General features: G+C 36.7%; 1 protein-coding gene across 7 annotated transcripts; it reads right to left on the reverse strand.

Annotated features, from left to right (window-relative positions):
* Window positions 1-21,121: 21,121 nt before the first annotated feature.
* On the reverse strand, window positions 21,122-25,887 carry LOC140874567 (uncharacterized). 7 transcript variants are annotated; one of them, XR_012148142.1, is made up of 6 exons: window positions 25,684-25,887; window positions 24,280-24,362; window positions 22,321-23,990; window positions 22,083-22,237; window positions 21,651-21,990; window positions 21,122-21,554 (listed from the first exon to the last, which is right to left on the reverse strand). XR_012148142.1 is itself a non-coding variant. In XM_073277866.1 (5 exons), exons 3-5 carry the CDS (start codon window positions 22,417-22,419, stop codon window positions 21,798-21,800), a joined length of 447 nt encoding a protein of 148 aa, XP_073133967.1. In that variant the 5' UTR covers window positions 22,420-23,990; window positions 24,312-24,362; window positions 25,684-25,887; the 3' UTR covers window positions 21,122-21,797. The 7 variants fall into 7 exon arrangements, 3 of the variants coding, with proteins under 3 accessions (XP_073133967.1, XP_073133968.1, XP_073133966.1); XR_012148141.1 differs by having other exon boundaries at window positions 21,138-21,243; window positions 21,444-21,990; XM_073277866.1 differs by having other exon boundaries at window positions 21,122-21,990; window positions 24,312-24,362.
* Window positions 25,888-26,056: the final 169 nt, after the last annotated feature.

Here is a 26,056-nt window from a genome sequence, read left to right on the forward strand (position 1 = left end):
TCAGCGGACAAATCAACTGCATAGATAAGGTAGCCTTCCCCGCCAGACTCTAGAGCTCGACAGGCTCTCAAAGCTGATACCAAAGGCATCGGGGGTCGCGCTCCCTCACCATAGAAAAACCAACTCTCACTCCCTTCCGGATGAAAGCGTACTAATCTCTGATAGCAGTCCACTGAAGCTCGATAGGTAGTCAGCACATCTATTCCCAGAATGCAATCAAAGTCGTCCATCGCCAGGACCATGAGATTCGCCAACAGAACGTTCCCTTCGAACTCTAAAGGGCAACCCATCACTAGACGCTTAGCCAAAGCAGATTGGCCCGTCGGAGTAGAAACAGACATCACTACGTCTAGTGCAATGCATGGTAACTTATGCCTCTTAACAAAACGTGCAGAAATGAAGGAATGAGATGCACCAGTGTCAATAAGTACAAGAGCAGGTATACCATAAAGCATAAATGTACCTGCGATGACTTTCTCATTCTCCTCCACAGCCTGATCATGTCTCAGGGCAAACACCTGGCCAAAAGCTCGTGGCCTCAAATGAGAACTCCCAGCAGACTGTCCCTGCGACCTCTGCTGTACGGTAGCCTGAGAACCTGATCCTGAACCAGAACCAGAACCACCTCCCCCAGACATTGGACAATCTCTCCGGATATGACCAGTCTCTCCACAACGGAAACAAGCTCCAGAAGCCCTACGGCACTTGTCGGATGGATGGTTCTTTCCACAGTGATCACACTTGTCCTTCTTACCGAAACGGACAACACCTCCAGAACCAGAGGAAGAAAAAGATCCAGACTTCTTGAAAGTTTGGGCACGGGGACCCAAAGAACTAGCAGGCCTCGACTGAGGGAAAGACCTGTTCCGCCGAATGCTGTCCTCCGCCTGGTGACAACGGCTCACCAAGCCCTCATAGGACATGTCGTCGCCAACCGCCACACGGTCATGGATCTCAGGGTTAAGGCCCTGAAGGAACAGATTATACTTCATCTCTGAGCTATCAGCAATCTCGGGGCAATAGGATAACAGATCAAAGAACCTCTGCTGATACTCATCGATAGACATGGCTCCCTGTCGCAGACTCAGTAGCTCGCCTGCCTTCGACTGACGGAGTGCAGGAGGAAAATACCGCTTTTGGAAAGCTGTGCGGAACTCGGCCCAGGTGGCCACTCCTCTCGCCGTAACAAAAGGTGCAGAAGTAAACCTCCACCACCTACGCGCACGCCCATCCAGAAGATAGCCAAGGGTCTCCACCTTCTGCTCATCGGTGCATTGGAAAGTCTGAAAAGTCGTCTCCATGCGGTCTAACCAGTTCTCCGCATCCTCCGGAGACTCACCTCCAACTAAGGGCTTGGGACCCATAGCTAAGAATCGACGCACAGTGAAATGCTCGTCGTCATGATGACGATGACGCCGTTCTCGACGAGGCTCCCGGTCGGCATCACCCCAACGCCCACCAACACTGCCATGAGAACTCTGGTCGTCACGATTTGACATCTACAAAAATACCTCAAGATGAGACTAAATCCCAAGAATTCTTTTGCATGCTCTGATACCATAAATGTAGTGACCCTTACCCGGATCACCTACTAAACAGAACTTATGCATGCAATTAACTTAATTAAACAGATATCAGAATAAAACTGCGGAAACCAATAACATTATACAATCCCAAGTAAAGGAATCTGTAATTATCCAAAAATATACAACCAAATCGAATAGCTGTATAAACCCAAACAACAGTAATAAAACCTAGACGAAGCTCCAGCTGGCCAACCACTGACTAGCCCCTCCTGGATCCACCCTCCTCGTCCAATCGCAAACCTGCCCCATGGAATAGGGTGTCCAGAAAATACAGAGTACGAGATGTGAGCATAAAACGCTCAGTGCGAGAGTATGAGTATACATGCATGCAAAGTGAACTCCCTATAGACTCGAGGTCAAGGATCAGATAACAAAGACAGACCGGGCCCTGGTATGTAGCACGCTGTGCCGTCGCTTCAGGAGGTGGCTCCCATACCGAGATAACCGTGGAAACGCCGGACCCAAATCGATGGAAGTCCATCCACTAACAGGATAGGGTACAACCCTACTACAGACATCTCGAAGGAGATACAGCAAGATGCAAATGAATGCAGCATAATGTCATGGCATATAAATCATGCAGTCATATAATACATGCATACTCAGTCAGGATATCTCGAACAGTACTTTCGTACCTCAATACAGTGAAAGCTCTACCAACTCTAGGTCCACGCCTATAGTCTGCTCTACACTGCCAAATGATACTACTATCATCAAAGTGCTCTAAAAGCCTTAACTAAGCTATTGCATACTCCACAATATTTATAGGAAGCAAAAGCTATACCTTCGTCCGTCGTTAGCCCTTTGATGTCGATGCCTCTAGAACTTGGGCACGACTCCGCTACGACTATCGAACGCCTCTCCGACCTCCGGACCAAGCCTAAGAAGACTAGAACAGCTCCAAAAGGACTAGAAAGGAAAGGAGAACTCGGAATTGGCAAATGAAAGTGAAGTCTCGGCCTTCTATTTATAGACAACGATCGGAACTTCCGATCCTTGATTGGAACGTCCGAACCTCGATCGGAACGTCCGATCCTGTCATCGGAGCTTCCGAAGATCCTGATCTGCCACGTGTCAAAATATCACTTGTTGATTCCGGATAGGGGTGATCGGAGCTTCCGGTCCTGATCGGAGCTTTCGATCCAACCACACGTCATGCCTGACGTAATAACATCGGTGCCTCCGATCGCTCATCGGAGCTTCCGATCCTGTTCGGAGCTTCCGATCGTGCCTTCGGAGCTTCCGATCCGTCCGATACATAATTCAATTAATTAGCATTAATCCTTTAATTACTCAATTAGGGTACGGGCTACTACATATGCATTCATCTTGAGCCTACGTTGATTCAGCGGGCAGAACCGCCCTTTTTGTTTGGACGTTTGGGAACTATGATTGAGTGGCCTAGGTCGTAGTCGTTTCGCCTAGTGCTAGCATACTCATTATAGTTGCTCAAAGTCTAGAGGAGTGGGATACGTGGCACCACCTCGATTGGGAGAGTCGGTGAGTCGTCACGTGATCTCATCCTCGGGATCCCAAAAGCATAGCAGCAATCCCTCGTTTATCAGATTTGATATCCCGGTTTAAAGACATGCATTTCATTTCATTGTTATTGATTACGTTGTTGTCTTGAAAGCATGTTTATTGTTGTAATATTTGATATGTTGCTTTTACTGGGATTATCATTCTCACCGGTTATCCGGTTGTTGCTTTATTTTGTATGTGTACTTGGCAACAGGTGGGTCAGGAACAAGTCAGAAGAGGCATGGTTAGCTTCGAGGGAAAGATGTAGAAGTGAGACTTGGTTTAGAAGTCGATTTTAGCATGCCAATCTAGTTTATGTTAGAACATGTTTAGTTATCGAACTTCATCGTTACATTGTTGTTGCATGTTCTCGACTTTGGTTTGGTTGTTGAACTCCAGAACTCATGTTTTAATTTGAGGAATCAAGTTTGTAACGCATGTTTATGTTTTGAAATATTGTATGGCTTGATGTTCTTGATTTTGGCAATTTCTAGCACCGGAGCAGCCAGGGAGGCGCGCCCGCGCATCCTAGCACGTGCCCGCGTGCCTGCGCCCCTTCTCGGGCAGGGCGTCATGCGCGGCCGCGCCTCGAAAGGGCACGGCCGCGCCTGATGAGGCGCGGCCGCGTGGGCCTTGTTAAAAAAAAAAGAAAAAAAATTTTCTTGGTCTTTCCTTGCTTGTTAGTTAGTTTACTCCTTTATTAGATGTTTAGAACCGAGGTCTCACAGCTTGATTTATTGAAGGATTTTGATTGTGAAATCAAATACTATCCGGGGAAATCTAATGCAGCAGCGGATGTCCTGAGTAGAAAGGTATGTGCTTTATCCTTGTCTACTGTAGGTGTATCTAATTTAATTGAGGATTGTTGTATTTCTGGGTATGTATTTGAGACAGATAAAAGGCCGATGAGAGTATATGCAATCATTGCTGAGCCAGAGTTGTTAATTCGCATTAAGGAAGCACAGAAATCCGATCAGAATGTACAGAAATCAATTGAAATGGTCCGATTAGGACATCAGTCTGAGTACAAGGTTAGTGATGATGATATCTTGTATGTGAATAACTGAATAGTTGTTCCCAATGTTGCAGACTTGAGACAGAATATTTTGAAAGAAGCACATTGCAGTCGCTTCAGTGTTCACCTTGGAGGCAGAAAGATGTACAACGACTTAAAGAGTCAGTACTGGTGGAAACAAATGAAGTCTGACGTGACTGAATTTGTATCCAAATGTTTGAATTGCCAAGAGGTGAAGGCAGAAAGAAAGAAACCAGGTGGTCTATTACAGAGTTTATCGATTCTTGAATGGAAATGGGATCACATTTCTATGGACTTTGTAACGAAGTTTCCACGATCATCTCGAGGATGCGATGCTGTTTGGGTGATCATCGACAGATTGACAAAATCTGCGTGCTTTATTCCTTATTGAATGACTTATCGTCATGATCAAATGGCAGATCTTTATATTCGAGAAGTGGTAAGACTACACGGTGTGCCAAAGTTGATAGTATCTGATCGAGATCCACAATTCACTTCGCACTTTTGGCATAGCCTACAGGAAGCTCTAGGTACGCGCTTACATTTAAGTACTGCTTACCATCCTCAAACTGACAGTCAATCTGAACGAACTATTCAGACGCTTGAGGATATGTTGAGAGCTGTAGTACTTGATTTTGGTACTACATGAAAAGATTCTATACCACTCGTGGAATTTTATTATAACAATAGTTATCAGACGAGTATCGGAATGGCTCCATTTGAAGCGTTATATGGGAAGAAGTACCGATCGCCACTATATTGGGATGATGTTTCTGAGGTACCTGAATTAGGGCCAGATATGATTAGACAGATGACTGAGAAAGTGAAGCTGATACAGCAGAGAATGAGAACAGCGCAGCACAGACAGACGAGATATGCGAATGTAAGACGACGACCGTTATCTTTTGATCAGGGAGATAGAGTGTTTCTGAAGATTTCACCGTTCAGGGGCACAGTCCGATTTGGCAAACGAGGAAAGTTATCTCCGTGATATATTGGGCCGTATGAGATTCTCGAGAAGATAGGCAATCTCGCCTATCGACTCTTCCTATGTCTTTATCTGGAATACATTATGTCTTTCATGTATCGATGTTGAGACAATGTATATTTGATGCGTCTCATGTGATTCGTTCTGATTAAGCTGAATTGGATGATACTCTTAGCTACTTCGAGCAACCTATTCAGATTCTCGATAGGAAGACAAAGAAACTCCGAACGAAGACCATTCCATTGGTGAAGATTCAATGGAGTAGGCACGTAGTTGAAGAAGCGACGTGGGAAGTCGAAGAAGATATGAAGCAAAGATTTCCCTACTTATTCCACTGATGTGAGTTCTTATTCAGTTTTCAGTTATTTTTTATTCTTATGTGCTTACAGACTGCATATCTATACTGTTTATGAATTCGAGGACGAACTCATGTCTTAGTGGGGGAGAGATGTAAGGCCCGGGATTAATTAATATTAATCCGAACTTATTTAATTTTAATCCGAGTATATTTAATTTGGGAATATTTAGAGTTTCGATTTTAAATTCTAATATTCTTAAATTATTTAGGATTGAAATTGAATTAAAAAGAGGGCTGAGGACTGAATTGCAATTTACAAAGTTGTCAGGGACTAAATTGCAATATTTAATGAAGTTATCTGATTTAAGTCTATTACTCAGCATGAATATGTGTTCTTTGAATATCCAATTCAGAAAACTTGTACAGAGCCGAGTTCATCTTCTTGTTTCGTTGATTTCATGATTTTTGATTTGCCATAACTTTTGCTCCGGTTATCCGATTTCGATTCCGTAAATTGTTATGGAATCCTTGAGACGAGGGCTTCGATCTTGTGTAAGTTTTATGATGTTTTATATGAATTTCGAAATCATTTTGTGGCAGAGATCAGGTTTTGAGTTCTTGATCATGTTTATCGTTGTTTATGTGATTCTATCTCGAAATCGGATTGAAGAGTTTGTATTCAATGTATCCAATCTTGATTCCAGCATGTTAATCGGTTATCAATGTCATATCCCGTGGTGACTGTTACCAAAAACTCTAGACTAAGTAGCCTTCCCACCGCCAAATCCTGAAGCACGAAGGCTTCCAGACATTCTCCGAAGTACGAAAGACTCCCAGAGTAACACTGGCATAGGGTCGCGCTCCATCATGTCTAGTCATGGTCCTAGTCCACAACTCTCGGCATATACCCGACTTGGTATCCTGATGAAATCCCATCATCACGAAGTCTCAACCTATGCAAGTCAATCAGACTACTGTCCTAAGGAAACAACTTAGAACAAAAACTCAAAATTCCAAACAAGATCGATATTTCCATGCTCCCAGATGAATTACCTCATCAATGGCACTAACTCAGTCAAACGACTAATTAGGTCAGCCTTAGGAAGACACCTAGACTAACCCCATATCAATCTGTTACCGTTGACTTACTCAAAATCCATGAGCTATCCTAGTTGATTAGTCAACTAATTCCAATCCAAACTTAGTAACATTACTTGTAATCAAACACGAATCTTTGAATAAGTAAAACATGTATCATTACTTCAAGTTATGTACAATTTCCTTTATTATAATCCCATGTAATACATACAGTATTCAAAATACAACAAAATGTACATCCAATAACTTGAACTGATACAACCGATTTCTGATGATTCATTACAACTGAAATACTGTTTACAAATACATCAATACAGTATTTAAAGTCGTCGAACTTGTCTTCACTCCTTGAGCATGAAGCTTCCAATTGACACACGCATCGATACAAGCATACTTCCGTCCAAGTCTCTCTACATGTCCTCCAGCGAAGAACTCCAGAGAAATGGCACGTGATAGCTAACCAGCTGTGCTCTGCGTCAGTTCATGTCAGTCAACTTCTTCTGCTCACGATCTACCATCAGCGTTCTTCTTGTATCTAAATCATGCTTTTGAACACGAAGTATTCCGTATGCCTACCAAAAGCATCGATACAAGCATACCGGCAAAACCATGTTCTGCACGAGGTTAAAGACCTCACTCTCGAAACCTGTCATGTTTTAGGCACTCGAGGCATTCTCTGGTGAAGGTCTATCTGAAAATCTCTCCAACTATGAGTGGAGAATCTTCAAGGACTGGAACCACATGGATTACTAAACACCATTCGTTCCAAAAAGCCCTCAGAGGTATCTGACGCGATATAACCGATCTTCTCTTCCAGTCTTCCCTGGCTGGAATCCATATGTTCTTCGATCAACATCCCAATGCATCGAATGATGAACCGTCCACAGCAGTCAGTCTATCTATCGATATGCTACTACTGGTGTTCTCATCACTGTTGCATTCCTTATAGTAAAAACTTCTGCCGCAAACCTTGGCAATGAAGAACCAAATCTTCTTTCGCTAGCCTCAATCAATCCTACAAGGATAATCAAGAGGTCTTATTATCAATTTCCAAAGTCCCTTGCATGCAGTGCTCTGATACCATAAATGTAGTGACCCGACCCGGATCCACTACCTAATCAGAGTTTAAGAGCATAATTAAGCATGCATTAAATCAAATTGCTGCGGAAGACTAAATACAAGTAGACCGGCAGAATACAACCGGCAAATCAAACTTGATTTATACAACCCAATCGAATTACTTTAAATAAAACCTACAGCTAATCCTGCTGTCTTCAAGGTCACTAGCTACTCCAGGCTCCTGGTGCTCAATCCTGCACCTATACCTGCCCCATTGAATAGGGTATCCAGATACACAAAAAATACTGGACGTGAGCTCTAATCTCAATACAAAAACACGGATAAACATACAAATATGATGCATGCAAATGACCGGATATCCATATCTGGGATAACTGTATACAAACTGCTCAAACTGGCGCCTGGGATATAAGCTCGTCACATCGGGGTAGCTAACCACTGTGTGCGACCACTCATTCCCAAATCCCGGACGCGGACCGCAGAGTCCTCGAGGTATCAGTACCTAAGGGTACTCGATATCAAACGTCCTAACAGGACTGAGCAACCCTAACTGGCTCATCTCGAAAGATATACAGATGTACAGGCACAAGATGATATGCACATGCCGCATAACAATAATAACATGCAAACACATAAATGCAACGTATAAGCATGTATCTCCGCTGGCAATCTCAGTCAGTACTTACGTACCTTTCTAAGGCAATCCTAGTAGTTCCACTCTAGGTTCCAAGCCTATCATCAAGTCTACAATGCAAATACCCATGCATCATTCAATAAGCGCTAAATGCCTTAACTAAGCTATTGCATACTCCTAAATAATTAAAGGAGACCATAGCTATACCTGCGTCCATCGTCAGCCCACTGATGGAGACTATCCCGCAACTAGGGCACTCCCCTGCCGCAAATTCACAGCCTCGAACACGGCTCTACAACACGAGCGCTGCTCCGCTACTATGTCAGACACTGTCTGACTATACTAAAATATGTTCCCTACTCCAACTCTAAAATAAGAGTACCCAAAGCCCTAAAATAGAGCCACGAGGGCGAAGGAAAGGAACTCGGAATTGGCAAGAAATGAATGCCTCGGACCTTATATTTATAGGCATCGATCGGAACTTCCAATCCTTGATCGGAACATCCGAACCTCGATCGGAACGTCCGATCCTGCCATCGGAGCTTCCGAAGATCCTGATCTGCCACGTGTCAAAATATCACTTGTTGACTCCGGATAGGGGTGATCGGAGCTTCCGATCCAACCACACGTCATGCCTGACGTAATATTATCGGTGCCTCCGATCGCTCATCGGAGCTTCCGATCGTGCCTTTGGAGCTTTCGATCCGTCCGATACCCAATTTATTTAATTAGCATTAATCCTTTAATTACTCAATTAGGGTACGGGCTACTACAAAATTGAACCCCCCATTGTTTATTGTGATAATTTGAGTGCGATTGACATTTCAGAAAACCCAGTTCAACATTCTCGCACAAAACACATTTACATTCGATGTCACTTTATTCGAGATTTGGTAGAAAAAGGTGTGATCCGAATGGATTTTGTTGGAACTAATAACCAACTGATAGTTATATTAACAAAAGTTTTAGATTTTGAGAGATTCTCAACTCTTCGGAGGTCTCTCAGCATATGTGCATTATAATCCTTTGCTGGTGTTGTCGCAGGTGTTACAATACCATAGACAACACTATTGTTTTTCTTTTCATGCATGCTTAGGATTTTAGGCATTCTGCATACACTTTGTGGTGTGTAGTGTTTTAATCTCTGTTACAGTGATTCCACAGGCGCCAATTTTTTCAGTAAAATTTTTATTAAACACACTGGCCCTTGCAAATCAAACTCTGACTAAACCACTAAGTAGTTGAGGGATGTACGTGTATTCCATGTTTTTGTCTCATGTGAAAGGTGGTTTCGCAAATTCAGTGTTCAATTTTTTAATAACTTTGATGACCGATGTCATGTGTACAAACTTGATAAAGAACCGGAAGAAATTGGAAAAAGCTACCTATTTGAGTACAATGAAGACTATTCTTTTATTGTGCAGGCTACCAATTCTGGAAATTTTCTGAAATCAAGGGTAATCAAGTGTGTAAATCTCAATATGGTGTTGTTGATGATGTTGTCAACACGAGAGACAACACTACACTTGTGAACATATCATGTGCATGCGGTTGCATTTTATTTTTATGTTACATTATGTTTTAGGCATAAAATAAGACATGCATATGTATTCAGAATTGTGAATATTTTCTGTTCAAGGTTTGCCTTTCTAAACAAACAAAATTTGGTGAAATACTCTATTTGTTGAAAATTAAATTTTTGTGATTGACAATGATTTAGTGGAGTTGAGCCGATGTGGAGTTATTTATGAGAATTTTTGATTGCTTTCAATCTCGGATTATTATCATAATTGGGTTGGATTTTATTCCCTTGATTTGAAAAGTTTTACCCATAAGAATTTTCGTTGGTAAGTGTTTTTGGATGAGTTTGTTAGAAGGTGAATGTTTGAATTTTGAATTTCTTTTTACTATTCAATGGGTTTCTTTTAAGCATATATTACTCATTGATTTGATCATTCTTATGCTTAATTGGTCTTTGCAGTCATCAAATTGTCTTTCTACATTATCTTGCTTTGATTATATTTAAGCTTATCTGCCTTCTGTGCTAGTCATATTGTCTTTTTGTTTTGTTTTTTTTAAACATGTGCTTACTTCTGCTGTCATTGAGGAAGAACTTGATGCAGATATGCAATAGAAACTTGCAGATAACAGGTCTAATATTTCTGATAGTTCATCTTCCATCTCTGAGAATGATGCATTTGAGGAAGCGAACACTAAACATTTTTCTGGTGATGATGTTGTGAATGTTGTTACCAACACTGGAGGCAACACTGTTTATGCAGATTGTGACATGTCACTTTCCTTATCAACCAAGTTATATTCAGAAGCTTCTACTGTTGATTGACATTTGTATGTAAACCATGAGTTCATTGAAGAGAAGAAGATTATTCTGGATGCATGCAAGAAGCAGAATTTGGTTGAATTTGTTCAAAAATTGAGGTCTTTTTGCTACTGTCTTTGCTTTTTTTTCTTACAGTCAAAAGCCTATTTTGGAACTCTTTGCAAACCTCGCTGCTAGTGTAGATGTTGAGCAATCTACCAAGTTTGACAAAGTGTCTGTGAATGAGCGAATAGATGTTTGATTCAATTACTAGCGCTGCTCTATACCGTACTTTTGATGATGAAGAGAAAGGAGTTCTGCTGGATATCAATGAGTGATGTGAAGAACTAGAATCCTTCAACCAACTCTACTGTGGTAACCAAGTACAAGTTGTGGTACTTTTTGCAGTTGTAACTTGATGTCCTTTCAAATTTGGTGAAGTTGATATTCAAGTTCATATTCCAATTTGCTGATGGAGGTTGATAAAGTCCACAAATTTGCCTTTTCCATCCCCCATCTTTGAGATTCTGGAATTATATGGCTTTATCCGAGACATTGATGAGTATTTGTCTCTGGTCGGTTAAGAATTGAAGGCTAATCATATTTTGCTGAAATAGAACATAGACCTAACTTGGTCTGAATCTGATGTAGCGCCTCGTCTTGCCAACACTGCGCGTAACACTGCTCCCACAACTGATTTTATGCAGTTCACTCATGCCTCTATACAATCTTCGATGGATCATGCAGTGAAGAAAATAAGCCAGGAAAAGGAAGATAGTGTATACTATGAAGCCTTATTGGCTGAGTATCGATTGATGATTGAATTGGATGTTTTTGTTCCTCCCATTGCTACTGAGGAAATTGTATTTTATGATGATAATGAAGCTTTCCTGACTCAAGTTCTGGACATTCTAAAGCAAGGGAAGGCTGATATTTCTGTGTCTATTTTTGCTCAACCTTTCGATGATGAGCTCGATAAAGAGATGCTGGAATAATTTGTTGCAATCAGGCCCAATGTATCTGATAATTCCTCCACATCTAAGATGAGTCTGATGCCTAAGCTAGTGAGGAATCAAGTCTTCTGAAAAAATGATGCCGATGCTGATGCTGGTGTTGCTGATGGTGTTGCCAACATCACAAACAACACGGATGCTGTTGTGTTTTATTTGACTACTGTCTTTTTCTTCAAGTTTTACTCTGGATAAGAGGCTGCTTTGTTAATCTTGTATGTGAATATAGGTTTGATTGATGAAAATAATATCGATGTGGATGCCTATGGAAGGATCAATCTGGTTGAATTTTTGAAGTATCAAAAGCAATTTTATATTTTTATTTCAGTGGTGCCCTACAGTAAGACACCAGTGCTGGAATTTTTTGTGAGAGTAAAGTTTTTTTTGTTCAACCCTGCCATCATCAATACTCTTTATGACACACCGGAAGTTGAAGAAGGGAACCACCCTGATATTCATGAAGTTAATGATTACTCACCGGTGGTTTGATCAAAAGTTTCCTGGACAACTCTCTGCTGCACAGCTCACATTCTTTTACGCTATCTTACACAAAACAGTTATACGCAATTGGATGCTTTCTTCACTGTGCTGACTCGACCACAAGCGTTTGTGTCATTTGCTATAGTGATGGAGAGCACTTTAAATTTTAGCAAGCTCGTATTCAAGACTATACTCCAGTTTGCAGATGGAAGATTAAAATCCATCAAACTGTCTTTTCCATCTTTGATCTATGGAATTTTGGAGTTTCAAGGTTCGCTTTGTGATATTGGTAAAGGTATCTCTGAAATGACTGAATATCTGCAGGTTGCAGCTGCTTTAATAAGAGGGAAGAGAAAGCTTGACATTGACCTTCTTTGGTTCAAATATACTGCTGCTTTTCTTACTGCTAATGTTGTTTCCTGACTGGCTAAATCGGTTTGATAAAAATCTACTGGCAAATGCACCAGGTCAAGTAATAGTAAAGTGGACAGAGAGTCTAAGTATCGATCCCACATGGACTGCAGTCAATTCTCAAGAATTAATTATTTTACTTAATCTAGACAAAATAATAGAAAGGATTTTGAATTAAATAAAATAAGAATATAAAATAAAAACTTCTTAAGAAATAAGAATAAAAATAACTAAATATAAAAATAATTAAAATAAAGACAACCAAGACACACGTAGGTACCAAACAAATTATGTAACATGTAGTTGATTCAGGACTCAGATTTAATCTTAAATTACGAGAATTCTCCTATCTTGGTCTATTTCTAGAACAATCAAACCTATTCAAATATTGACGGATTAATCTTTCGTAATTATAATCAAATTTGTATGCATTAAATAATTATAAAAATTCAATTTACACCCAAACCGCATACTGAAACCGAATTCTATTTCTAGTCGGTTTTACAATATGATGATTATCAAAGTGATCAAAATCAAAACCTCCTCTGTCGACTTGGAATCGATTAACATGCAAGCAAACAGTTGATCAGACTATTCACAAGACAAATATAAATCTGACAATCAATAAAATAAAATCAACTCTGCAAAATCCCAAACAAACATCTAAGTTTTCTACATAAATTTGTTCGGCCTAATCACGCCATATTGGTTGGAAATAAACTACTCAATAATTAAAAACAATAATTCAAAAATAAAAATAAGAAGAAGAAAAGAAAAGAAAAGAGAAATCTTTTCTCCCAAGCCTGTAGCCGCCTCTCTCTGTGTTGTCTGCGTTCTTGAACTTCTGAACCCCCAAAAATATGATATATCTTCTACTTATATGGTCTGGAACCCATACCAATTAATTTTCTTTCAAAACAAGGACTTTTCGGAACAAATCTGACGCCGAAACACGCGCGCGCGCCTGGAGAAGCCTCGCGCGCGCAGAACAAAATTTCTGTTGCAAGCGACGATTTTGAAAAATTCATATTTCGAGATCTAGCCGTCGGATCAAGCTGAAATTTGGACAGAACCTTAAAAACATCTTGATATTCATTCTGAACGGTGTAGATTAGATTTTGAACTATCTAAAATTAAATTTGATTTTTTGAACAAAGCTGCTCCGTAATTCACTCTTCAACAATTCATTTTTTCTACAAAATTAACCCGAGGAGTGAAATACATACACATGCACTAAAACACATAAAAAACATAAAAACAATATGAATGCACACAAAATAGACAAAAACCTATCACGAAATAATCACAAAAAATGCCCTTATCAACGCCCTCATACTTAAACCTTGCTCGCCCTCGAGCAAGATATGTAAAAACAAAATGCAAACAACGACATAAGTAAGAATGAATCATGAACAACATTGCCTCCGATAAGTTTCAACTTCAAGAACTAAAAACCAAAAACTTCTGATTGTTCACAATACACTGTCAGTTTAACGTAAATGTGAGTGTGTGCCATGTCATTCCAGTTTCATGCAACTTCAAAAGAATATGTTCTAAGAATGCTTAGCGACCTATGACAATTCAATGCAAGTATCACAATCTAGCACTCCTTCATCCCAACAATCCCAAACAAAAATATGCACTTTCTTGAGATTAATTACGCACCATCGGATTTTGCACTCGGTTTTTCTTAAGCCCCAATAATTACCCGCAAACTTAGCTATAACTAAGATAGGATTTGAATTTTAATCCTCTCGTCTATAGCCCGGATGGAGCTACAATCCCATTTAGCCCGCAAACATAGCTATGGAAGAATGATTAGGTTTCAATCATTTTCCAAGCCCGGATGGAATTGTTATTTTAAATTTTCAAAATTTTTAACTCCATGGGATCCGCATACCTAGTAAAGAACAGAGATTAGGATTTCAATCTCTGCTCGTAACCCGGATGGAGTTAATTTAATTTTCAACAAAACTTTTTTCAAAAATTTTATAGGTACGATCAAGATCATACATGCAATGTCTAACAACTATCAAGAATCCAAAGACACTATCATGGTCAACAAACATCTATTGTCGTGCAATGGTCAAACAAATACAAAAATTATCAATTACAGTGCTACACTACACCAGTCTAACATGTGTGCTTAAAAATATTCACGATTCAACCAACAGCTTCTCATGTTCAATCAAAAGCAACATTTTCTAAAAAAAAAATTTTTGTCTCGACAACTCTATCATCATCGGCCAATAGTCATCATTTTACTTATTCACACAACATAAACACAAAACATAATGATATGCATGAATACGAACTATATGCAATAAACTAGACCAAATGAATGCAAACAACAACACAGACAAAACTAATCTACCCCCCCCCCCCAATACTTATCCAAAGCATTGCCCTCAATGCTTCAGAACAATGAACATAATGCGAAACAAACACACAATGAAAACAAAAATAACACTCCCCTAGTTTCGTATTCGTCCTCTTCCTCTTTTGTAAAAGTCCAACAACAACTTCTGGTGGCGGGGCAATATACTGCACATATAAAGGCGACAGGTAAGGCATTGGATTTGCAAAAGATAATAAAAATAAAAATAACAAAAAAAAATAATGAAAAGAGAATACTGGGTTGCCTCCCAGTCAGCGCTAAGTTTATAGTCTGCAGCCCGACTATGCAGAAGCAACCATCAAAGAGCGGTTGCCGCCCATAGTAAGAGTCATATGACTCTACGTATGGGTCTTGATTTCCTTCGCCCTCAAGCTTGGCGTGATATATACTTTGTAAGCTCGTCGGTCTAACAACACTTGGTCTGAAATTTTTCTTTTGGAAGATGACTCCGAATCTAGGCTGAAGCTCATAGAGGATGGAATATGCTGGAGGTGGCGTCAATGGCAAGAAAGAATCTTCTAACGGTGTACATGAAACGACCATTAACGAGGTAAAATATGTAGCCTTGTATGTTTCTTCCTCCTCCATTGTCACTTTTGATTCATCCTCACAAGAAGATTCCTCAAAAATTATTTCCTCATGCTCTGGCTCAATTACTTCACGCTCTTGGCATATCTCAGAAACTGGTTGTATATGAAGCGCAATCTGTTCATCCAAAAGACTCAAAAATTTGATGCGGCTTTCGAATAACTGGTTTGTCTCTTCCTGCCTTTTCACAAAATTCTCCAACTCAGCCACATGATCCTCAAAATACCCATACACACTCTTCTTGATGCTCCGATGGTTGGCTTGCAAAATTTTTGGGGTTGAATTCTGGAGGATATTTGTGACTCCAACATTGCAGTGAAGGATCACAATGCCAATGGTAGTCGAAATCTGCCATATCATTTAACAAGTGCATCACACTGTCGTAAACTCTGTAAAACAAGTGACTGCCAGTAGCCAAAGCTCCATAATCTACCCAACGTCTTGTTAGCTCATCCAAACCACCATAAAAAATTTGAACCAGAGTGTAGTTTGAAAAATCATGGCATCAAAAGTTGTTCGCCAAATCATTGAATCTCCCCCAAGCAGCATGGAATGGCTCCGAATATTGCTGGCCAAATCTTGTGAACACCTGTCGATAATCCATCTTCAAGTACCTCACAAGCAAAAGAAAAAATCAAAATTAAAATTAAAAATAACGAAAAGAACGAAAATATAGAAGGAAAAAAAATGTCTAGTCTCAAGCAAATAATCTATCCTAATATTAACTAAATAGTCACCGGCAACGGCGCCAAAAACTTGACCGGATAAATCGGTGTGATATAAATCTACTGGCAAGCGTACCAGGTCAAGTAATAGTAAAGTGGACAGAGAGTCCAAGTATCGATCACACAGGGACTGCAGTCAATTCTCAAAAATTAATTATTTTACTTAATCTAGACAAAATAATAGAAAGAATTTTGAATTAAATAAAATAAGAATATAAAATAAAAACTGCTTAAGAAATAAGAATAAAAATAACTAAATATAAAAATAATTAAAACAAAGACAACCAAGTCACACGTAGGTACCAAACAAATCATGTAACATATAGTTGATTCAGGACTCAGATTTAATCTTAAATTATGGGAATTCTCCTATTTTGTTCAAATGTCCATTTTTAGAACAATCATACCTATTCAAATATTGACGGATTAATCTTTCGTAATTCTAATCAAATTTGAATGCATTAAATATTTATGAAAATTCAGTTTACACCTAAACCGCATACTGAAACCGAATTTTATTTCTAGTCGATTTTACAATATGATGATTATCAAAGCGATCAAAATCAAAACCTCCTCTGTTGACTTGGAATCTATTAACATGCAAGCAAACAATTTATCAGACTATTCACAAGACAAATATAAATCACAATCAATAAAATAAAATCAACTCTGAAAAATTCTAAACAAACATCCAAGTTTTCTACATAAATTTGTTCGGCTCAATCACGTCGTCTTGGTTGGAAATAAACTACTCAATAATTAAAAACAATAATTCAAAAATAAAAATAAGAAGAAGAAAAGAAAAGAGAAATCTTCTCTCCCAAGCTCGTAGCCGCCCCCCTCTGTGTTGTCTGCGTTCTGGAACTTCCGAACCCCCAAAAATATGATATATCTTCTATTTATATGGTCCGGAACCCATACCAATTAATTTTCTTTCAAAACAAGGACTTTTCGGAACAAATCTGACGCCGGAACACGCGCGCGCGCCTGGAGAAGCCTCGCGCGCGAGCTCAATTCTTGCGCGCGCGCAGAACAAAATTTCTGCTGCGAGCGATGATTTTAACAAATTTATATCTCGAGATCTAACCGTCAGATCATGCTAAAATTAGGACAGAAGATTCAAAATATCCTGAAATTCATTCTGAACGGTGAAGATGGGATTTGGATTTCTCTAAAATTAAATTTGAGTTTTTGAACAAAGCTGCTCTGTAATTCACTCTTCAACAATTTATTTTTCTACAAAATTAACCCGAGGAGTGAAATACACACACATGCACTGAAACACATAAAAAAACACAAAAACAATATGAATGCACACAAAATAGACAAAAACCTATCACGAAATAATGCACACAAAATGCACTTATCATTCCCGATGTTGCCAACATGGGAGACAACACTGAAGAACCTGAAGAAATTGTGTCTTACCAATCCACTATGGATTTCTCTCTCACTACCATTCAGGCTCTCATGGTTCATGCTTAAAGATGTTTGCCCAAGCCCAGGAGGACTTGGATCTTTATGGAGCCTTGTTAGGTGACTGTCGCACAAGATTTGGCATTTATGGCCAAAAAGGGGGAGAGAATGCAGAACAAGGACGATGAGGATGAGGTCATTGAAGATCTAGAGGGATCTGATACTGATAAATTTTAGATTGATTGGTGTCACCCCATATATTTTTCATTATCTCATCTTTGCTTTAATTTTCTGATTTTTATATCTCTTGTTATTTTGCTCTAGTTATGTGCCTTAATTGTTTAAATTTTCTCTAACTAGACTGCTCCTTCTACCCCATTTATGCTCTGATATATGGATTATAGAATCCCTAAGTGTTAAGGTTCATGTTATCCTTGGAGTTGCCAAAACGAGGGTCAACACCTTCAGGGGAAGACTTAAAATTTAGGGGGAGCAGTGTTTTAAACTCAGGGGGAGTTTATGTTTGAATTGTTTGTGCTAGTTTTGTCCAGAAAGGCAAAAAATGAAAGATTGAAAGGAATATTAATTTCTTGAAATATCTTGCCTAATCGTGAATAGATGTAAATTAAGTATTTTTCCTTCTAGACAAAGATATGTTAGGTTTAAATATTATATGCTATTATCGAAATATGGAGATAAAATATTTACCTAGATTGAGTATTATCTTGATTAAGAAATATTGCGTATTATTGTTATCATATATTATCAAGATAGTATCAAAAGAGTTTTATTCCTAACAAAGTCTTATTTCCTTATTTATGTAGGACTCTACAAGAAAATCCTTTCCATGCTTGGACTCTCATCTATAAGAAGGGATTTCTGCGCACAAACTAACGTGAACTTCATAGGAGAATTCACAGAGCTTTCAGAGAAAATTACATAGAAGAATTCAAAGATTCTGAAGAAGTTTTGCAGCCATCGTTGTTGTTGTCCCCATGTTGCAGTTAGTGTTGAAAACATCGGAGACAACACTGTGGAAATAGTGTTGTTCGAAGATTAGTTTGCCTCTTCAAATTTAGGCTACGAGAGTTGCATCTGATTTGTTTTACTTCGATTTATTTAGGATACAAGTTTGATTTCTCAACTTGTTGAGAAATTTAGAATTTATTGTTTTTTTTGTAAAATCACTAGTATTGCTTTGTAAGACTGATCTTACTTTTTCTAGTGATCTTGTGTTATTTATTTTTGTTTATTTTACGTATTTATTTTTTGTTGCATTGTGTTGTCTTTGGTGTTGTAACACCGCGGACAACACCGACTCTTGATTTTATCCTACAATTGCAATACGATTTCTGTCAAATTTTGTATTGTCTCTGTCTTGCGAACTAATATTTATTTTCTTTATTTGAACTAATTGAAACATGGACTGATTTTAAATCCTATCTTTGACAGTGCGGTCCAAGGTTAAATATTAATCCCATTTGCTATTAGTTTACAATTACAAATTGCTTTTCTCAATTTTTTTGACAATTTACAGCGCTACTGTATTAGGAACATTTGCTCTTTGAAACTATACGGAACAGAAGTTGGTAAACAAAAAAAATTGTCACGCTATTTGACTCGACCAGCATACAGGTTCAGTTTTTAGTTTCAATTTTATTACGACTACATGCTTCGTATATATGTGTACCTTTTATGAACTTTATTATACCGTTTGAACAACATTTAACTGTAGCATAATTAGGTCAAGACTGTTACGATTTATATTTTGTTATTACCTTTAAAAAACTGAAACAACGATTTTATGATGTTCTTTTTCTTGGGTTTCTTTTCTTTCTCTTTTTCCTTTATTTGCGAATATTTTCAGATGCATTGAATCGTGGTCGATGGATCTATGAAATATAGTCAGTAATCTTTCTGAAAAAAGTTTTTTTTGGGTTATCTTATCATGGAATTTACGTAATGCTTTGGATTTTCGTTCTTCTAAGGTGTGATTGTTACCTTAAATTTCTTTCTTCGTGTTGGATCCCTGGGGTGTCATGGATTAATTTTCAAGTCTCTCCTCGATTGTCCAGATTTTTACTCATAAATTGTTAAATAACTTGTGAGTTGTTACAATGTCGTTCATAAGGTGTCATGAATTAGTGGTGTAAAGCATGTATATATATCTACTTAGTATTTAATTTTTCACTGTCCAAAGTTTTACTCATAAATTAAAGAGACTGTTAATTAATATATGGATCGTGACAATGCCATTCGCCTAATTTCAATAACTTTTGATCTACTATTTACCACTGCGTTAGTACGATTTAACTGCTGTTTTCCAAAACTCAGATTTGATTTCTATTCATTTTAATGTACAATCTTAGCTTCTTGTTTTTACATAACTCATATTTATCTTATCTCATGTGCACATGCAAGGAAAGATCCGCAAGTATAAGAAACATGGATCAAGTTTATTGTTTCAAATACTTATAAATGCATTTTATCATTAATGCAACGTATATTACTGCAAAGTTTTTGAAATAAACTTTTTTTAACTGCTCATGTTAGTACAATTACGTAGCCATAAGTCATTTATTTAAACAGAAAATAAAACCTTTCTCAGCAATTGCTTATTTGGATTTTGTGATGACGAATGAAACTCTTTATTTTAGTTTAATTTATTTTTTTGTAAAAACTGTGTGCTAAACAAAACCGAACTGTCGTCATCTCTCCTGTACAAGTGCTTTCTCATTATTCTTTCGGAATTCGGCCATTGTCTTTTTTATCCTTCGAACTACGTTGTGTGCTGTCATGTTCTTGTTCTTTTTGTAGGCTTCCTTTTGTTTTTTGCATTTACTATTGAATGTGTTTCACATGCATAGAATCAAGATCGATGGGTCTATCGAATATGGTCAGTAATCTTTGTAAAGAATTAATTTTTAGGTTCATCTATTTTTCTAGCATTTTCGTGTGTTTTTAAGTTGATCGTAAGCTTAAATTTTTGTATGTATGTTGAATTTCTAGGATGCCATGAATTCGTGGTATTAAGCATATACGCATCCACTTAGCATTCAATTCTCTTCCCCACTTTTCAAATTTTTACTCTTAAATTAAATTTGATCTTCTTTATATGCGGCCTTTCTGTTCTATTGGATTTATTTCTTATTTTTTATATTGAAAGTTGTATCATTTCTTAGACACTATTTTTTCAACTAATTAAATGCATATAATTGTTTTCCTCTGCTTCTATTAAAAGAAATAAATTAGAAGAAAAGAAAAAAAAGAATGAAAAAAATTGTTAAGCCAAATTTCGAAACCAACCATATATTTTTTCAACTAATTAAATGCATATAACTTTTCTCTACTTCTATTAAAAGAAATAAATTAGAAAGAACAAAATAAATTGTTAAGCCAAATTTTGAAACTAACCATTATTTCATAGTTTTACATTGTCAAAGTGACAATAATCATTCAAACAATATCAATTATTAATTACAAACGATAATAATTAATATAATTACCTTAACATCCACATGATTTTCAGAATTAATCTTAAAATCCATCTCAACGTGACAATGTTCTTTTCTCAAAACTGGAAAGGACAACTTTTCTTAGCTCATCGTTCGGAATCAAAATATTCTTTCTGTTTTTTCCGCTGACAATAACTCCCTGACAGAATTTGTATTTCTTAAAACCACCAAAACTTTTTAAAAGAATTTTTAAAAAATGCATTCATACAATTGATCATTATAATATTTATACGACACCAAAATATCAAAAAAGTTTGTGCCAACAGATTTTTCACATCAATACTGTATACATCTATTTCCTAAATAATTAGTGCATTTTTCAAAAATAAAAAAACTGACCCTCACGATCCCAAAAATATGGGATCCTGCCACTCTAGCTTCTATCCAACACCCTATTTTTAGTGTCTTAAACGCTTGGGTCACCACATTCGAGATGAACGTCTTAAAAAGCTATATATTATATTAGAAACAAAATATATTGTTAAATGTTTATGCTAAACCAATAAATATATGAAAAATTGAAATGTCGAAAAAAAGTCAACTTACATCAGAACTCAAGAGTGTCAAAACCAAGGACACAATCCCTATGATGATAGACATAGTCATCTTCGGAAAGGACGCTGCAACACGTATCATTAAAAAACCAAGGACTAAGAACAAATGTGGGACCATGGAACGAAAGAACGTCCTAACCTACAAACCTACAAAGGAAGAAATCGTGTTTAGATATTCAGAACTGAAAAGAAAAAAAAAAGAGCATGACTCCAATTGAAATACTTTCAGTGATGATAACAACTTGACAATGTTTTTCTCAAAGAGCATAACAATAATAACCCCCAAACCGATGACCATAAAGATAACATGGTTCTCGGATTTGATGAAAATGCTGCAAAACAGAGTATTTGTAAGAATGAACATGTATTTCACTAAATTTAATTTTTTTTAAATAAATAATAACCCGAGTGAAACGCTAATCACCTTGACAGCTCGCCAACATCTTCCACCGATGAAGACAAAATCAAATCATCATAGTTGATGAAATCATCATGATCCTTCTTGGCAAGTGTAACCCTTATCAGACGTTGCAAAACTTTTGTCGTGCATGGAAATGACATCACCTTCTGACCACAAATCTACATTAAAAACAAAAAAAAAACAATCAACGAATCAAAAATAAAATTCTTAAATGGAATGCGGACTACGTTGATTGACCTACCATTTTCACCGACATGGATGACGTCGCTAGGAGTGTATGCACTTGTGATGATGGTAACGAAGGCAGGGTTTTCAAGGTTTGGATTGCGTGCAGAGCCATTTTAATGTATAATGGTTAGTTTCAAAATTTGGCTTAACAATTTTTTTCATTCTTTCTAATTTATTTCTTTTAATAAAAGTAGAGAAAGACAGTTATAGGTATTTAATTAGTTGAAAAAATATATGGTTGGTTTCGAAATTTGGCTTAACAATTTTTTTCGTTATGTTTTTGCTTTTCTTCTAATTTATTTCTTTTAATTGAAGCAGAGGAAAACAGCTATATGCATTTAATTAGTTGAAAAATAGTGTATCAAAAATGATACAACTTCAAGTAGAAAAAGTAAGAAAAGAAAGTCAATAGAACAGAAAGGCTGCATATAAAGAAGACCAAATTTAAGAGTAAAAATTTGAAAAGTGGAGGAGAGAATTGAATGCTAAGTGGATGCGTACATGCTTAATACCAAGAATTCATGGCACCCTAGGGATTCAACATGCATACAAAAATTTAAGTTTACTATCAACTTAAAAATACACGAAAATGTTAGAAAAAATAGATGAACCTAAAAATTAATTCTTCACAAAGATTACTGACCATATTTGACAGACTCATCGATCGCGATTCTATGCATTTGAAACACACTCAATAGTAAAGGCAAAAAATGCAAAAACAAAAGGAAACCTACAAAAAGAACAAGAACAATACAGCACACAACATAGTTCAAAGGATAAAAAAGACAATGGCCGAATTCCGAAAGGATAATGAGAAAGCACTTGTACAGGAGAGATGACGGTAGTTTGGTTTTGTTTAGCACACAATTTTTCCAAAAAATAAATTAAACTAGAATAAAGAGTTTCCTTCTCCATCAAAAAATCCAAATAAGCAGTTGCTGAGAAAGGTTTTAAGGTTTTATTTTCTGTTTAAAAAAATGACTTGTGACTACGTAATTGTACTAACATGAGCAGTTAAAAAAAGTTTATTTCAAAAATTTTGCAGTAATATACGTTGCATTAATGAGAAAATGCATTTATAAATATTTGAAACAATAAACTTCATCTCTGTTTCTTATACTTGCGGATCTTACCTTGCATGTGCACATGATGATCAAATGAATCTGAGTTATGTAGAAACAAGCAGCTAAGATTGTGCACTAAAATGAATAGAAATGAAATCTGAGTTTTGGAAAACAACAGTTAAATCGTACTAACGCAGTGGTAAACAATAGATCAAAAGTTATCGAGATTAGACGGATGACATTGTCACGATCCATATATTAATTAACAGTCTCTTTAATTTATGATTAAAACTTTGGACAGTGAAAAATTAAATACTAAGTAGATATATACATGCTTTCACCACTAATTCATGACACCTTATGAACGACATTGTAACAACTCACAAGTTATTTAACAATTTATGAGTAAAAATCTGGACAATCGAGGAGAGACTTGAAAATTAATCCATGACACCCCAGAGATCCAACATGAAGAAAGAAATTTAAGCTAACAATCACCTTTGAAGCACAAAAATCTAAAGCATTACGTAAATTCCATGAAAAGATAACCCAAAAAAAACTTTTTTCAGGAAGATTACTGACCATATTTCACAGATCCATCGACCACGATTCAATGCATCTGAAAAATATTCGCAAATAAAGGAAAAAGAGAAAGAAAAGAAACCCAAGAAAAATAACAACATAAAATCGTTGTTTGAGTTTTTTTTAAGGTAATAACAAAATATAGATCGCAACAGTCTTGACCTAATTATGCTGCAGTTAAATGTTGTTCAAACGGTTGGTAAAAGAGCGATATAATAAAGAACAAATTTAGCTAGTTAAACACTTCACTTAAACAGAAAGTTCATAAAAGGTACACATATATACGAAGCATGTAGTCCTAATAAAATTGAAACTAAAAACTGAACTTGTATGTTGGTCGAGTCGAACAGCGTGACACCTTTTTTGTTGGCCAACTTCTGTTCCGTATAGTTTCAAAGAGCAAATGTTCCTAATACAGTAGCATTGTAAATTGTTAGAAAAATTGACGAAAGCGATTTGTAATTGTAAACTGATAGCAAATGGCATTAATATTTAACTTTGGACAGCACTGTCAAAGATAGGATAGAAAATCAGTCCATGTTTCAATTAGTTCAAATGAAGAAAATAAATATTAGTTCGTAAGACAGACACAATACAAAATCCAATCAGAAGAGCATGAAAAATTTTACAAGCACTTGGGCATCTGTTCTTCGTAATATAGTTTTGGGTGGAAGATGTATTAAATTCAACTGTCGGAATACTCAATCTTAGAACAGTATTGATTTCATAAAGCCAAGGCAACGCAAGCAACACAATATATATTATCATGATTCTCAGATACTACTGAAGTACATAGTTGGGCAAATACAATCAGTTGTAAATTCGAATTTCAAATCAAGATAAAAAGAGAACACTAAAGAGTTTACAAAAATTTAACAAACACAAAATAAAAAAGAAAGAAAAGATTTATTCCAATCCCCAAAGTAGGTAATACATGGTAGGAAGGTCGAAATCGTAGTAATTCAGAGAATGATACAAAAAAGGAGTAAAACAAATGTCAAGTGAAAACCCAAACAAACAGAACTCACAAATTCTTCATTAATTACTAAATATCGTTAAATTTTTTGGATATACCAGCAACCTTTGCTAATGCGTATGTTGTTTAGTGGATCGAGGTTTTTTTTTTTTTTTTTTTTTTTGGTTTGCAGGTTTTAAATCTACACTTTGGTAAGTGGCTAAATGAAGCAGAAATTCAGCAAGATGCAGAAAGTTGTGTGTGCAGTTTAAGTTATAAATTGGGAGAAGTATTTGGAAGTTGAAAACTTTAACTAAAACAAAGTAACAAAGCTGAACATAATCTTAAAGCAAAGACAATCCCCTTACATATTTACCAAACAAAACAAGGGAGGGAAAACCAAATTAAAAATTACATGTTTAGAAAAAAAATCAGAAATCTTTTTAAGTGTCAGATTTTTCCGGGCAAACCAAAACGCACATTAAAAACTGTGGGAAAAAATTTATGTACATTGTGTGAAAATATCAAGATAAAACATCTTTTTTATATTTTTCATCGTTTACGAGGAGATATATTTAATATCTGGAAAACAAAAACCAATTATGAAAATGGACAAGAAATAAGAATGGGACGGAATTAAAACTCAGATCAAGAAACAAAAATACAGATCTATACACAACATCTTTTCTGTGAGGTTTTCTATTTTAAACAAGTAAAAACTCCACGTACATGTAGAACCAAGAAACAACGAAAAAAAATTAAAAAAATAATCTACCGTAATCGTCAATCTGAGATCCACGGTTATGAAAAACAGAACAAAGGCAGAAGTCTCGACCGAAGGTTAGTTTTCTGTGGCAGAGAAGCGCGGCCGGAAAGATTTTCAAGATCTGCAAGAAAACACACAAGCAATTTCCAAAGCACATGATTTGCCGAAACCCAAACAACAAATAGTAGATCTAAGTGCAGTGAACACAAGAAATTTTGAAAACAGAAGCAGAAAAAGAAAAGAACCTAACCGATTTGGAAAACAACTTAAATTTTAATATTTTAAAAAAAATTCATAATATTTTATCATATATAAATAAAATAATAAAATATTTTATTTTGATCATAAATTATTTATAATTTATCCCAAATTTTACTATGGT

This window comes from Henckelia pumila, chromosome 1 (assembly GCF_033568475.1).
Source record: "Henckelia pumila isolate YLH828 chromosome 1, ASM3356847v2, whole genome shotgun sequence".
Taxonomy (NCBI): Eukaryota; Viridiplantae; Streptophyta; class Magnoliopsida; order Lamiales; family Gesneriaceae; genus Henckelia; species Henckelia pumila.